Genomic DNA, 13,893 nt, shown 5'->3' on the forward strand with positions numbered 1-13,893 from the left:
ACTTTTATCTTCATATCAAATCATTTTTTCATGTTTTTTTTTTTTTTTTTTACAGTATTTATTAAATGAATCACCTTTACAATCTAGAAAAGCACTCATTTCATAGAATGACTCTTATGCGGCGATCTTTTAATTCATCCAAAATTCATGCTTCCAGAGCAAACGGAGAGAAAATGATTTTTACTGCTATAGTGTTTTAAAGTGACTTGCAATCTGACGAACTTTGACACTCTGTGCTTGAAGTAGTTGTTGGTTTATGCTAATGTTTTAGCCAACTTTATGAAATGCTGCTTTAATTCTAAAGCTTTTTTTTTTTTTCCTTTGCTTGCAGGAGTGAGAGAGAATTTGAGTGTGGACAGTCATATCTCTGTGCACTTATGGCCGAAACCATTGATTAATGAAGCTTAGCGAAGCACTTTCTGGCACGAATTATCTCGTAGAGTGGTAGCTTTCAGTGAATACTCAGAAGATGATTTTACTGCTCTGCGGTTGCACTTTCAAAGTTTAGGAGACTTAATGGAGTTGTGTGACAATGTCAGTTATGTGACATTGAAGTATTAACTTGGTCTTAGATGTTTCTCATGAAATTGCTTTGGAGAAATATAAAAACAATACAGGTATATAATTATAAAATGATTGTGGATAGCATAGCTCAGATAATTAGATTTTCTAAGTTAGATGAGAAATTAGTTGTTTAGTTAAGAGAGGTAAATCTATTGTATTCTATCGCATATGCAATCTTACAAATGGCAAAGAGCAAACGTTTTTAGCTTTGAGCATTTTTAAAGGAATAGTTCACTCAAAAAATTACTTAAAATGTACTTAATCCGAGATATAGATGAGTTTGTTTCGTCGTCAGAACAAGAAATCAGTATTGGTATCAGTGATACTTCCCTTCAGTCGTAAAAAAGATGCCACTAAACAAATATTAAAATACATACTGTCTTTAAGTTGTTTGTACATTAATTTGAAGATTGCATGTGAAATTATTGCAATATTGCAAAATTATATTTAAAAGCTTTAATGTTAGGTGAGATTAATAGCGATTCATTTCAGAAAAAATGTGCGATTAATTAGTTAAAACAATTTTAATCGATTGACAGCACTAGTTTAAAGTTAAAATATCTAAATGATGGATTTGTTTCTTACAAACACACATCTTTTTTTTCACAAGATATTAATTGATGGACTGGAGTTGTGTGGATTTCTTGTGGATTATAGTGATGTTTTTACCGGCAATTTGAACTCTCAGTTTGACGGCACCCATTCACTGTGGAGGAACTTATTAAGCTCCATTTAAGACCTTTTTATTCTCTTTTTTATTTGTAGAAAACGTTTGTAATGGGGCTTTAAATAACTCATAAACCAATACCCAGATCCGAAGAACCTATTGTGAAACACAGATAATGTTTTTAATCTCCATTTAACAAAACAGAAACTTCTTTAAAGGCAAAATTGATGTCTGAATGCATGAATGCTGAATCTATTTCATAAGAGGTCATTTGAAACTTAAACAGTACATTAAAATGTTATAGAAAAGTTAAAGAACTTTCTGTGTGGGATAGACATTATGAATGCCACTGAGTTGTGACATTTTCCCGATGCCTGCCGGCTGTTGGCCTCACCTCTCTCCTTCATCAGAGTGACAGAATGAACGACTGAGAATTTTTTATGGTGACTTTAGACCGAAACAACCCTTCGGCCCGATTGAAAGGTTATTATAGAGAAAATGAGAATTTGAAAAAAACATTTGTTATATAAATGTCTTGTTTTCTTATTTTAGAAGTACTATATAGGATTGACTCAAATCCATAAGGCAGCCCTATACATTGTGAGAAAGATCGAGCAAGGGAGAAAAAGAGAGAGACTGAATGTTATCTCATTTTCTCCTGTCTTGCGTTTCCCAGGATTACATTAAAGCCTGGATGGGGATCCAGTAAGAGTTAGTTATTATTAGCTCAGTTCCCTCTTGCGTTTTAGCAATATTACCATAAACACCGTCAACCCTTCTCCCACTGTAAACGCCGCAACAAAGGCCTCCAAACCCTGGATGAAATTATGAGCTCTTTTGATGTTGCAATCTTGAGCCTGATAAAAAGGGACGATTGAGCTTTGTTTTCGTTCGTTTGATCTGAATCATTGGTGTGTTGCTTGGCATCCCTTTCATGTCAGAATTATTAATTGTGTCTTCACCTGTATGAAAATTATCTTTCGCTGTTGTTATGTTTTTATTCAGAACTTCACATCAGCGATACATGGCTCCATTTAAAATGGAATGTTGAAAAGGGGGTTTGATCTGTCAACCGTGAGACAGTTGTGCAGGAGACCGGGGCTAGTTGTCACACAGAAAGTTCTATAATTTACAAGATATATATAGGATTTTTAGACAATATTCAATGTAGTTTGACAGTTTGAAATTATGCTGCATAGTGCCCGATTAATCATGACTCTGTCTTTATTTTTAGTGTTTCTTACAGTGCGACTCTGTGCTATCGATTTTTCCTTATCTCCATTTTGAAAGTCGCATAAGTCATTAACCAGCAAAGTTAAAGAGAATAGCATTCTCATTAAACTTTTCTCTGCTTTTAAACAATTCCAGATCTGTTGCTGATTAAGTGAGCCTTTGTGTAATGGACTTGAAAGAACGGTAGACTTCTTGCGTTACTGTGAAATCACGCACCTTTCAGCAGATCCATACTGAAGATTGTGAATTAGTGAACAATAGCCTATAGGGATTTACTGAGACTTCTTATTGAGCATGGCCAATTAAAAATAGTGTGTGCCAGAAAGACAGCAAAAAATGATTCATGCATTTTACCAGTGCCAAACTGTAGGAAAATAAGTGTTTTATTTATATATATATATATATATATATATATATATATATATTTATTTATCAAAAAAAAATGTAACCCATAGACAGCTTCCAATTAAATTTACAGTTACAGGGCTGACCATATAGCAGTGAGGATGTCTATTAGTTTGAGGTTGTATTGTATTGTGTTGCTAATGATATTAATTAGAGTATGTTTTGTACATTTTTAATATCTGTGCTGCTGGAGTTAATGCCAGTTCACACCATGGACAATAACTCTAACGATAAATGTTTAATATTTAAAGCAGCAGATGACAAAACTACAGTGCGCGCTATAATAAACAGAACGTCATTGTCCTTTGATGTGGATTCTAATATAGGCTAGTTATCTTTATAGTTATCGTTCTTGGTGTGGATAGGCCTTTCGAACACAAAAAAAAGTGGAAAGTGTAAAATTCAAACCTGTATTTCCCATGTGAGCACCGCAGCGTAGAGTATCTGGAGCACATGCTCCTACAAAATGATTTTTTTGTTAAAGTGACCCTATTGTGCCATTTTTAAGGTTCCTAGTATTGTTTTGGGAGTCTCCTACAATAGGTTTACATGCATGCAAAAAAGTGAAAAAATAAAAATATGCATTTAATATCACCTCATTTTCCAGTGACTGTCAAACAATTCTTTCGAAGCAATTCTAAGAATCAGTCTCTCTAAACCCCTCCTTTCTGTGAGTCTACTCTGCTCTGATTGGTCAGATGGCCCAACCTGTTGTGATTGGTCAATCGCGTACAGTGCATGGTGGAAATGACACGCCCATTACTATAGTTCCATATTTTTATTGCTCGATAGAAAATATATACATATATTATTAATCATACTTATAGTTTGAGATTCAGTGGAGCCAGTAGGTCCAAATAAACTGGGTACTGAGCCATCTTTCAAGCGCAAGCGTTTTGTGAATCCAGTGTTAAACTCCCCGAGATTAGAGAATCAGTCATCAGGAAAATTACGTGTTTGAGGGCGGGTCAAGTTGTTTGTAGCCAGCCAACGTGGAGCATAGGTGTGCATTATGCAAATGTGTTACCCCATTACAAGTAGTGGGATTCAAATTTATAGTGACTCATTTACGCTGTTCGGAGTCGATTCTTTCTTTTGACAAAATAACTTTATCGTGCTCTTTCGGCTTTGCAACTTTGCAGATCGTTTGCATTCACATACAGCTACGTTACACACTGCATGAAAGGCAATATTTGAAATGGCACAATAGGTGCACTTTGAAATGATCACGTTTGCTTTTAAGCATGAATGGGAAATTATTTTTGATTAATTTGCATTGTATATTTGTTTTTCAAACCAGCACTTTACCAAAAATCTCTAAGGCTGAAAACAGATTTTAGATGATGTGAAAATAAAATGTGCAAAAGCCTTGGAAGTGTGACTCTGAGTTGTTAGCTCTGACTGACACCTCTCTGAGCACAACTCAATTACTTCCACCGCACCACGCTCGTTTGATGGACAAGTCCTGTGGGAATTGCGGTCATGGGCAGCACAGGCCACAATGGTCCAGACAAGGTCAAGATTACCGATGATTCAGAACTAAAAGGCAACACAAAAGGGCCAGTAATGTACTAGGACTGTTGAAGGATTATTCTGAAGGGGGGTTATTGGGTGATAAGTAGCAATGACTCTGAAAGAAGCGGTGTAGATTGGAAAAAGTGATTCAGAGGAGAACTTCAGTACACGCTTGCCGGGCTCTGGATGGCTGGTAATTGCTGTTTGCCAAATGAGTGGCACTTCCAGAAAACTCAATATTTTTCTTTGTCACTCTCTATCTACTCTCAGCTCTCTGTGTGTGTGTCGTAGAGAAGAGGTCAAGGTTTGGCTGGTTAGCATGGTTCGGATAGTCCCATGCTGATAGGTTGGTTAATGACATTACTCTTACTCTTATTTTTGTTTTCAAAAAATGCATAAAAAGTGCAATTCATGCTTAAAATTAATTGAATACACATTTTCCATTATGAACATGATTTTGAATTGATGAATTCAAATTAATTTTGATATTTTAAAAATGACTTGAATACACATCTTCAATGATGAATATGATTCTCATTTCTGAATTAAAACTAATTAAAAAAATTTAGGTAGCATAAAGTCTAAATTTTAGGGTGAAACAATTGGCCTTGTACTACAATAAAGAAAAAATGCAATTCATACGTAAAATGAAGTGTATACACATCTTACATGATGAACATGATTTAAATTTCAGAATTTAAAATTAAGTTTGTTATTTTTAGGGGGCATACACTGTAAAAAATGACCGTAATTTTAACGGTAAAAACCTGTTAAATGGTTAATGGTAAGTTCCCCTAATATATACGGTGAAAAACTGTAATAGACATTTCATACAATTTTACGGTGAAATACCGTTTTTGGAAGTGAAAAAGAATATAAAAATTTACAGGGAAAAACCGTAAATTGACGTTCCCAGAATTCCCTGCATTGCATTTCAAATTTTGTTTGAATTTGGTGTTTTTTCTTTGAAATAACTTTCTTTTTTCTTATCGGTTATGTTTTTTAGGGTTGTATGTTACATCTAATGTTGTTAAATTAATGTTTATAGCATATTTCAGTTTAATGAGTCTCACCATGATGGTGTTTAGTGTTTGTGTGAATGACACTGTGCACCTTCTATATATTTTATTATTTAAAAGCTGCCTGTGATGGGCTTTGGTTCATCGTGACTTTCTCATCACCACCTGCATTTGGTGGTTATCAGTGTATTTCAAAGGTACAAAACAGATTTCAGTACTTCAATAGGTTGGTATATTAACATTATATCAGTTGATGAAATTACGGTATTTGACTGTAAATTTAAGTTAAAACCGTAAAACCTAAAATGTTGCTACCGTATTATTTACGGTAGAATTCCGGCAACCACAGCTGCCGTATATTTTACGGAATTTTTTTTACAGTGTAAAGTCAATGAAGAAAAAGCCTCATTAGAGAATGGAAGGCAATAAAATGCAAACCTTTATGAGATTGGCATTATTATTTATTGTTGTGTCAAATTAAAAAAAAATACTGAACATAAAATATCGTATACTGTATATGGATAAAACATGACATTTTTAGAGACATTAAATGTAAACATTTATTGAAATGGTTTTCCACTATATGAAACTAACATGAATGTAAAGAGCACATTTCTAAGAACTTCGAGTTTAAACTACATTTTGCTTTTCTGTATCTTTCTTTATTGACCCAGATGCCATAACTACACCATTATGGGGGCAAAAAGCATCTTTCTCCATTGACGGTCATCCAGCAGCTGCCGTTGGTAATATGTGAGCTGCATGCCCAGTCACTCAGCTCATGTGCTTATATGAGTCTCTTTTGAAGCCTGCAGAAATGGAAAGGTGTATATGACCTTCCCCGAGGCATTTCTCCAAGAACCCTCTGAGACCCTTTGGCTTCTCAGCAGTCACACTCCTCTACCTCTCATCCTTTGTTCCTCTCCTCTTCTGTCGCGCTCCATCCCTCTGGCAATTTGGTCGGGGTCAGTTTGGGGCGACGGTCTGTGAAGTGTAAAACCCGTTTTCAGAAACAGCAGCCAGGGACCCGGAGTGACACAGTTCTCATTTGCTGCACAGCAAGGATGGCCCACAAGCAAATTCATTGCGTGCAAGTGAAAGTCAACAGTTGTCCTTCTTGTATAACAGCCTGAGAAATATAAGGCAAGAACTACAGGTGAATAGAGTAAAAGATTTCAGTTACCATACACTGTGAGAACTGTGTATGGTGTGATTTTTCAAACATTGTAAATAAAACAAAGATTACTGGACCATGACTTTTGAGTTGTACTTCAAAATGTAACGTTTATTTCAATGTTGCTTGCGGTTTTGTGATATTTGCAAGCAATTTCTGAGTGAAAATTGTTTGTACACCAGTTTTTTTGCATACTTCATAACTGTACATTAAGCCAATTGTTTTGTATTACCAGTTTTTAAAATTTTTCTTAAATATGCAAACATGCACTAATTTGCATAAAAGTCCAGAACAGAAATCTGATAACTGTATAAATATTTGTATAAATTATTTATAAATTAAAAAATATTTAAACAAAATGAAAATTAAAATAAGTTTGAACCAGGTTTTATACAATTCTCAGACTTCTGTTCTGAACATTTATGCAAATAAGTGCATATTTAATTAGACAACACCTAATTTGCATATATAAACAGAGTTTTTAGAGAGGTCATTTTGGATATCTCTGTTTTATCACTCCATAAATCACACATTTCACCACAACTTTAGACAAGATGTTATAGAAATCAGGCAAATCTTATGTGAACAACTCTTTTGTAAAAATATTCAGAATACAGTACAATTAAAACTGGAAAGTCTGCTCTGTAGTTTGGTTCTGCTACTGAATTAGAGATAGACATTTCCTTTAAAGAAATGTGTTGTAATTGAAATCTAAAGACGCAAATGGATAAAGCGTAATAAAATTAACACTTATTTTGGATATTTTCTTTCAACTAGTCTGAAGAAAGGGTTTAGGTTATGGAAGCAAAATAACCCAAAATCTTAAAATTGTACCATTTTCTTAGTGTCTTGCCTCAACACAATAATTGACCAAAAAAAACAAACAAAAAATAAAAATAATAAATATATATATATATATATATATATATATGTATGTGTGTGTGTAATTTTGCACTCACCCTTTTGTTGTGCCAAACCTGTATGACTGACTTTCTTCTAAGTCAGTCAAAAGATATTTTGAAAATTGTCCCAAGTGTTGTTTTGGGCCCCATTCACTTTTCACTGTATGGACAAAAGTAGCTACAGTTCTTCAAAATATCTACTTCATCTATTTCACAGAAGAGGTCATAGAGGTGTGGAAGGGCATGCGGATGAGTAAATGACTGCATTTTGGATGACCTGTCCCTTTAAACACTGTAAATAAATACTGTCATTAGCATTCATACCGCGATACACAGGATATCTGCATCCACAAAACAAACACCAGGCCACTGCGTGTGACCTGTATGTGAAATGCGAGTGAGTGGCCCAAAGAATTGAGAATAAGTTTGCGACCAAAACACCAAAACCAAAAGTGCACTTGCCTCAAGGTGATAAAAGCTGAACTAGAAACAGGATCCTTCAGGGAGCTGCAGACTCTCTCAAAGGTTAAAAATCGCCAGTGAGCCATGAACAAAATGTCTTTCTGTTTTCTTGAAGCTTCTCTGCTACATCCCTCCTTAAAAACCCTCAAGGAGGTCAAAAAGCTTCAGAAGAACTTAGTTTCTGGCCCACGGTTTGGCACTGATGTATTATTATTATTTTGCACCACAATCGATGTTCGTGTTCAGAGCACTGGACCGGTTTGTTTCTTGGTTCAGCGGTTTGGCGATTTACTTTGAGATTTCGCTCCCATGTTGTCAACCTAAGTACACTTGATAAATCCTCCGAATAAGCAGAAGTGAAGTCCATTTGGCCCGTTTCAGGCAGTATATTTCTTTCTGGTTCGAATGCAAGGACCCAACTTCCAGAGTGGTGGAACGTAAATTAATATCCTCAAGCATGTGCGGCACCATCTGCCTCTTTGAAACATATTCATCAATTTGGCCAATTAGCAGATTAATTGCTTAATTACTCCGAGGCAGCTGTGTATTTCTCACGAAAATGCCAACAACGCCAGAACCGAGTCTTATCACAATCTTACTTCTACAATTCTTTGTTTGGTTGCAGCTGTTATTGAATTTCTGTTGCAAAGTGGGTCTATTGTTGAATCAGTTAGTGTGTCGATAAATATAGAAGTTGAATGCACAACAATATGTCTTTGTTGACTCGAGTGACCTGTGTGTGCTATTTCTGAGGATGAATGCAGTAACAGCGAATTTACTTTTAGTGCACTTGACCTAAACTGATTTTTAAACCGTTTTTAAACTCCCAAACTCCAGCAAGCATTGAGTAAACAAGTATATATTGATTTTTATGGTGTTTTGTATTGGTTGTATTTGCATTAATGTAATTCACGCAGGCCATTAGGAATGTACAAACTCACTTTGTACGTCTGTTTGATGTTGGGCGGCAAACTGTGAGTGTGCTTTCCTCACTCTGCTCTGCATCAAAAGAGCATGTGCCATCCGCATGTTAATTTTTCAGTAGTCTCACTTTCATTGATCTGATGGAAGAGTTTTTGTGTGCATTTGTAATGATGGGTCACTTGCTGCCTGTAGATTGAGGTTAAGTCAGGGGGCTCAAAGACATCTCACAGGTTGTTTTTAGTGCCTTTTTGACACTCCTGACCAGACCTGAATCTATATGCTGAACTGTCTTTGGTGCAAAATGGCCTGTCATTACAAATGTCCTTACAAAGCTCTTACTGTATGTCAGATTGTCAATGGAAGTGAAGGATAATTTTGTGGGAAAAACATAGTAAAATATTTGTACTGAAAGCATTTGCATTCTTTATTATTGATATATGTTCATAATTTATATATATATAAATATAGTATTTATTTATATTTTAAGTTAAGATTTTTTATTATTTAATTCTGTTTTTGTCGATTTTCATTTTGTAGCACAACAGCGCTGTATGTCTGCGTGCTGCACAAGGCTGTCGGCGCTGACTGCAATCTGCCTTTTGTCCAAAGAGTTTTATGTAAAGATTTTTAGCCAGTGTTAGTACTTCAAACACATTGAGCTGTGGTGCTCATGTGGGTGATGTGGGTTTGAATCCAGAAAACAATATAATCAACAATGCCAAGGTCATGGGTTCGATTACCAAGGAATGCATGGGATGATAAGACATATATTGAATGCAATGTAAGTCACTTTGGATAAAAGCATCTGCCAAATGCATCAATATAAATTTTGGTATCCCCTTGAAATGCTGATTTCAGACTGTCCCACCTAAAAACTAGTTCTTGATCTTCTCGAGTGTTTGAAATTATACAACAGTGTCATTGTTTTTACATAATCTGTTGATATTCAAATTCACTGCAGGAAAGTACTATCTTAATCCATTAATTTTAATGACCAAAACCATTTATATTATGCTGTGTTTCAAACTCTTTGAGCTGTGGTGCTGATTTGGGAAATGTGGGTATTAATTTGAACTGTGTTGTGTCCCTATTTTATTTTCCCTGCCCTTCCGCTCATCATTTCCTGTTAGCACCTTTTATTCCCCATCAATAAAATGAAAACATTTATTTCATAACATCTCCAAAGAGCTAGAATATAATATAAGGATACTTTATTTGGATAATTTTTCATAGCCTAAGGCAACAAATGAATATCTCTCTCTCAAAAAAAATAAAAAAGATGCCTGTGAATGTACTGGTCACTTTGGGACAAAAAGGAAAACTTCCTGTAATTCAATTCTATTTTAAGGCCTCTGTTTAAATTGAAACTATACACTGTCTCAGTATGCAGTGCATTATCAGACAGAGGTCTACATTTTGAACCGCTGTAGCACAAGCTCCATTATGCTTCAGTATTACACCTGAAACTGTCAGTGGTAGCGGGAACCTTCAGGATCCTGTCTGAATGTTGGAACAGATCGTCAGACACTTCTTTGAGCTTTTATTCTGGCAATCGCAGCCACACAAGCTCCCAGCAACCCCTGATGAATATGTACAGGGATTGCCTTTCTTACTCTTTCTGTGCCTGCCGATCTCTTGTCTGTTGCTTTTGTCTCAATCACGCTCTCTTACTTTCTTTGTTCCTTACTAATGTGGTTTTATTGTAGCTGTTTCTTGTGGTTCTCAATAAAGTATTGTTAAAGCTCGTCTGTCTTTTCCCTTGGGTCCAGGTATCACAACAACAAATGGATCAATGCACCAAACAATAGCAGAAATCTTAAGCACACAACCTGAAGTGAAGTCTTGTCATGAATATAATAGTGTCAGAGGTTTAGGAAGAGAAATAAAGCATGGAATAGAAACTTTTCTTTTTGTAGTGCTGGAAAGATAGACAAATTGAAGAAAGTAGAACACAAAATCCTTGCTGTTTTGTTTCAGCTCACTTGATGTTCTATATATAGGATGCAATAAAAATTCACATTCTCTTTTTCTGTCTGTTTCTCTCCGTCTGTCTCTCTCAGGGTGATGATGTTATGACAGTTATCAAAACCAAAGCCCAGTGGCCCGCCTGGCAGCCTCTTAATGTGTAAGTTTCTATCGCTTTTGTACTTTTACATTCAGACAACAGCCCCCAAAAAGTGTTTTGACACTTTAACCACACTTAAAATAAATGAATGCCATTGCATTAGCCTATATGACAAAACATCAAGCCAAGAGTGACTTAAAGTGTCCAAATTTAATGAAGGCAAAGAATCTCCATATACAAGGAGTCCTTTATGATGTCATGTATATGAAACAGTATCATGAGATTTTGAAAAAAAAACTAAACATCCAGAAAATTGTTTTTGGTTTCCTGCTGTTCATACAGGGTGCTTTTTTTTAAAGTTTAAAATGAAGAAATATAATGAATACTTTTATTCAGCAAGAGCATAATAAATTGATCAAAAGGGACGGTAAAGATTTATAATTTTACAAAAGATTCTTATTTCTAATAATAAATGCTGTTCTTTTGAACTTTGTAATTATCAAAGAATCCAGAAAAAATGTATTACTATTTCAGGATATATTGATATTAAAAAAAAAAAATTCTTGAGCAGCATATTAGATGATTTCTCATGGATCATGGCTATTTTAAATTAAAATACAGTTTTACTGTATTTTTGATCAAATAAATTCAGCCTCAAAAAAAAAAAGAAAGGTAACAACCCCAAAGTTACCAAATGTCTCTATGGTCTTGCTTCTTGGATGAGTATTCTTCAACACTAAGGCCTGCTTCATAAAAACTCCTTTAGCACCTGCTGGGTATGTAGATGTTTCTTTCCCTCTCACTAACGAGGCGGTTAATGTTTTATGTGCGGTTTTGTTTAGCGAAGGCTTCCGTTTTTTGATGAGAGTAGCATTTCCCCTGCGGTGCTTTTGCGATTGAGGTTAATGGCCTCCCTCCAGCTCCAATACATCAGGACATTCTCTTGACCTATTTTAACATCAGACTGTCAATTACCACAACCAATTTACCCCATGAAGAGGGAATGCCAATGGCAGACGCTAATTATTTCCAACCAAAAGTCAAACATACGAGGCACTTTCCACCAATCGTGCACGCTGTGGTATCCAATAACTTGTTTTTTTTTTAAGCATTAGAGTCATAAATTGCAATTTTTTTGTTGTGAAACGTATTAGATATGTTTGTCTTACATGAAATTAGGCTAGCAAAGTAACTTGTATAGGCAGTTTCTTACAATACTATTTTTAATTAACTTTAGCTACCAAAAATGTTTTTTTATTTTATAATAAAAAAAGTTTTATTTTATTTTATTTCTTAGCTGTGTCCCACATTTTGCACATCTTTGGTTTTGATTACAAAACTTGAGTTTAATTCTCATCTGCCTGGAGTGCATGGCTCTCTCTCTCTTCCTCTTTCTTCTGTTCTCAAGTGTGGGCTGTGCGAGTCATAAGGTGCTGGTTTCATGATGAATATTTAATATGTGTTAATCAATAGATCCAAGTAACATCTTCAAACATGCAGCCTGCTCCGCTCAAATGGCAGCAGTTGCTTTGGTGATGGTTTGTTATCAGGGCAATTAGTTTGATTAATTACCATCTGCATGGATTCTTACAAATTATGCCTTAGCACATAATACATGACACAGACATCTTGTAAGTGGCATTATGTTTGTCTAAAGTCCTTTCTCTGAAACAACTTTATTTTTGGATGACTTTACCTTTTCCCTTGTCTTCTCTCAGGCGTGCCGTCCCCTCGGCGGAGTTCTCGGTGGATCGAGCCCGTCATCTCATGTCGTTCTTGACTATGTTGGGCCCCAGTCCCGACTGGAATGTGGGATTGTCAGGGGAGGACCTGTGCACCAGGGATTGTGGCTGGGTCCAGAGATTAGTGAAGGATCTGGTGCCGTGGGATGCCGGTACTGACAGCGGGGTCACTTATGAGGTCAGCTTTCACAGACTGATGACATTGTTACATTAGAACATACTGTGAGAGCTTGCAGGATGGAGTCCATACACTGAAGCTAGCTTTTCATAACTTTTTTCTTCTACTGTATGTTAATCTGAGATCTTGTCTTGTACCAATTTTAAGCAGTATGACAAGACATCAAATCAGTTGCTTGGTTTGTCTTATTTGCATTGAATTTTGGTTTGTCTTATTTACATTGAATTTTTGTTACAATCAGGGCAATCAATAGATCATCTTTCTAAATATTTAATCGTGTTTAATATATTTTTTTAGTAATTAACATGTTAATGCGTTCAGTTCTAAGAAAACTCAATAATAGATTTCAGTTGTGCAGATTATTAAAATTAAATTAATATTTACACTCAGAAGATTAATGTGTGTAACTGCACTCCTGCCTGACTTGCACAAAAACAAAACAAAAAAAGGTTTTGCAAAATTCATGCAAACACAGACCTCAGTGCAAATGACCAATAATTAAATAATTAAATAAAAAATAATAATCAATATTCAACCGTTCATTATTTATTATTATTATTATTATTATTATTATTACTACTACAACTACTACTACTACTATTATTATTGTTTTGTTGTTGTCGTTGTTATTGTTAAAACAATTAAAAATAAAATAGTTAAAAAAATATTATAAAAGACCCACAATACAACAACAACAATAATAATAATATTCAATATTCAACCATTTAATAACAACAGTAATAATAACACTGTTGTTCTTGTTGTTGTTAAATAAAAATGCATTAAAAACTATGGTTGTTTTATTATTGTTGTTGTTGTTAAAACAATAGTGTCAAAAAATTAAATAGCTGAAAAGTATTATAAAAAAACCTACAATGCAACAACAACAATTATAATATTCAACCATTCAATAATAACAGTAATAATAAAACAGTTGTTGTTGTTGTTAAATAAAAAATGCTAAATATATTTTGAAAAATAAAAAACATTTTATTTGGTAAAATATGATAATAAATAAATAAATAATAATCCAAACTTTATGG

The 13,893-nt window shown here is 34.8% G+C and overlaps 1 protein-coding gene across 1 annotated transcript in view; it reads left to right on the forward strand.

Moving 5' to 3' along the window:
- Nucleotides 1-13,893, forward strand: part of spon1b (spondin 1b) — a 71,940-nt gene that overhangs the window by 41,830 nt on the left and 16,217 nt on the right. The window contains exons 7-8 of the mRNA XM_058767642.1: nt 10,926-10,990; nt 12,649-12,850. Of these exons, the coding sequence (XP_058623625.1) occupies nt 10,926-10,990; nt 12,649-12,850 (267 nt within the window). The remainder of the gene's footprint in view (nt 1-10,925; nt 10,991-12,648; nt 12,851-13,893) is intronic.

Source organism: Onychostoma macrolepis, chromosome 25 (assembly GCF_012432095.1).
Source record: "Onychostoma macrolepis isolate SWU-2019 chromosome 25, ASM1243209v1, whole genome shotgun sequence".
NCBI lineage: Eukaryota > Metazoa > Chordata > Actinopteri > Cypriniformes > Cyprinidae > Onychostoma > Onychostoma macrolepis.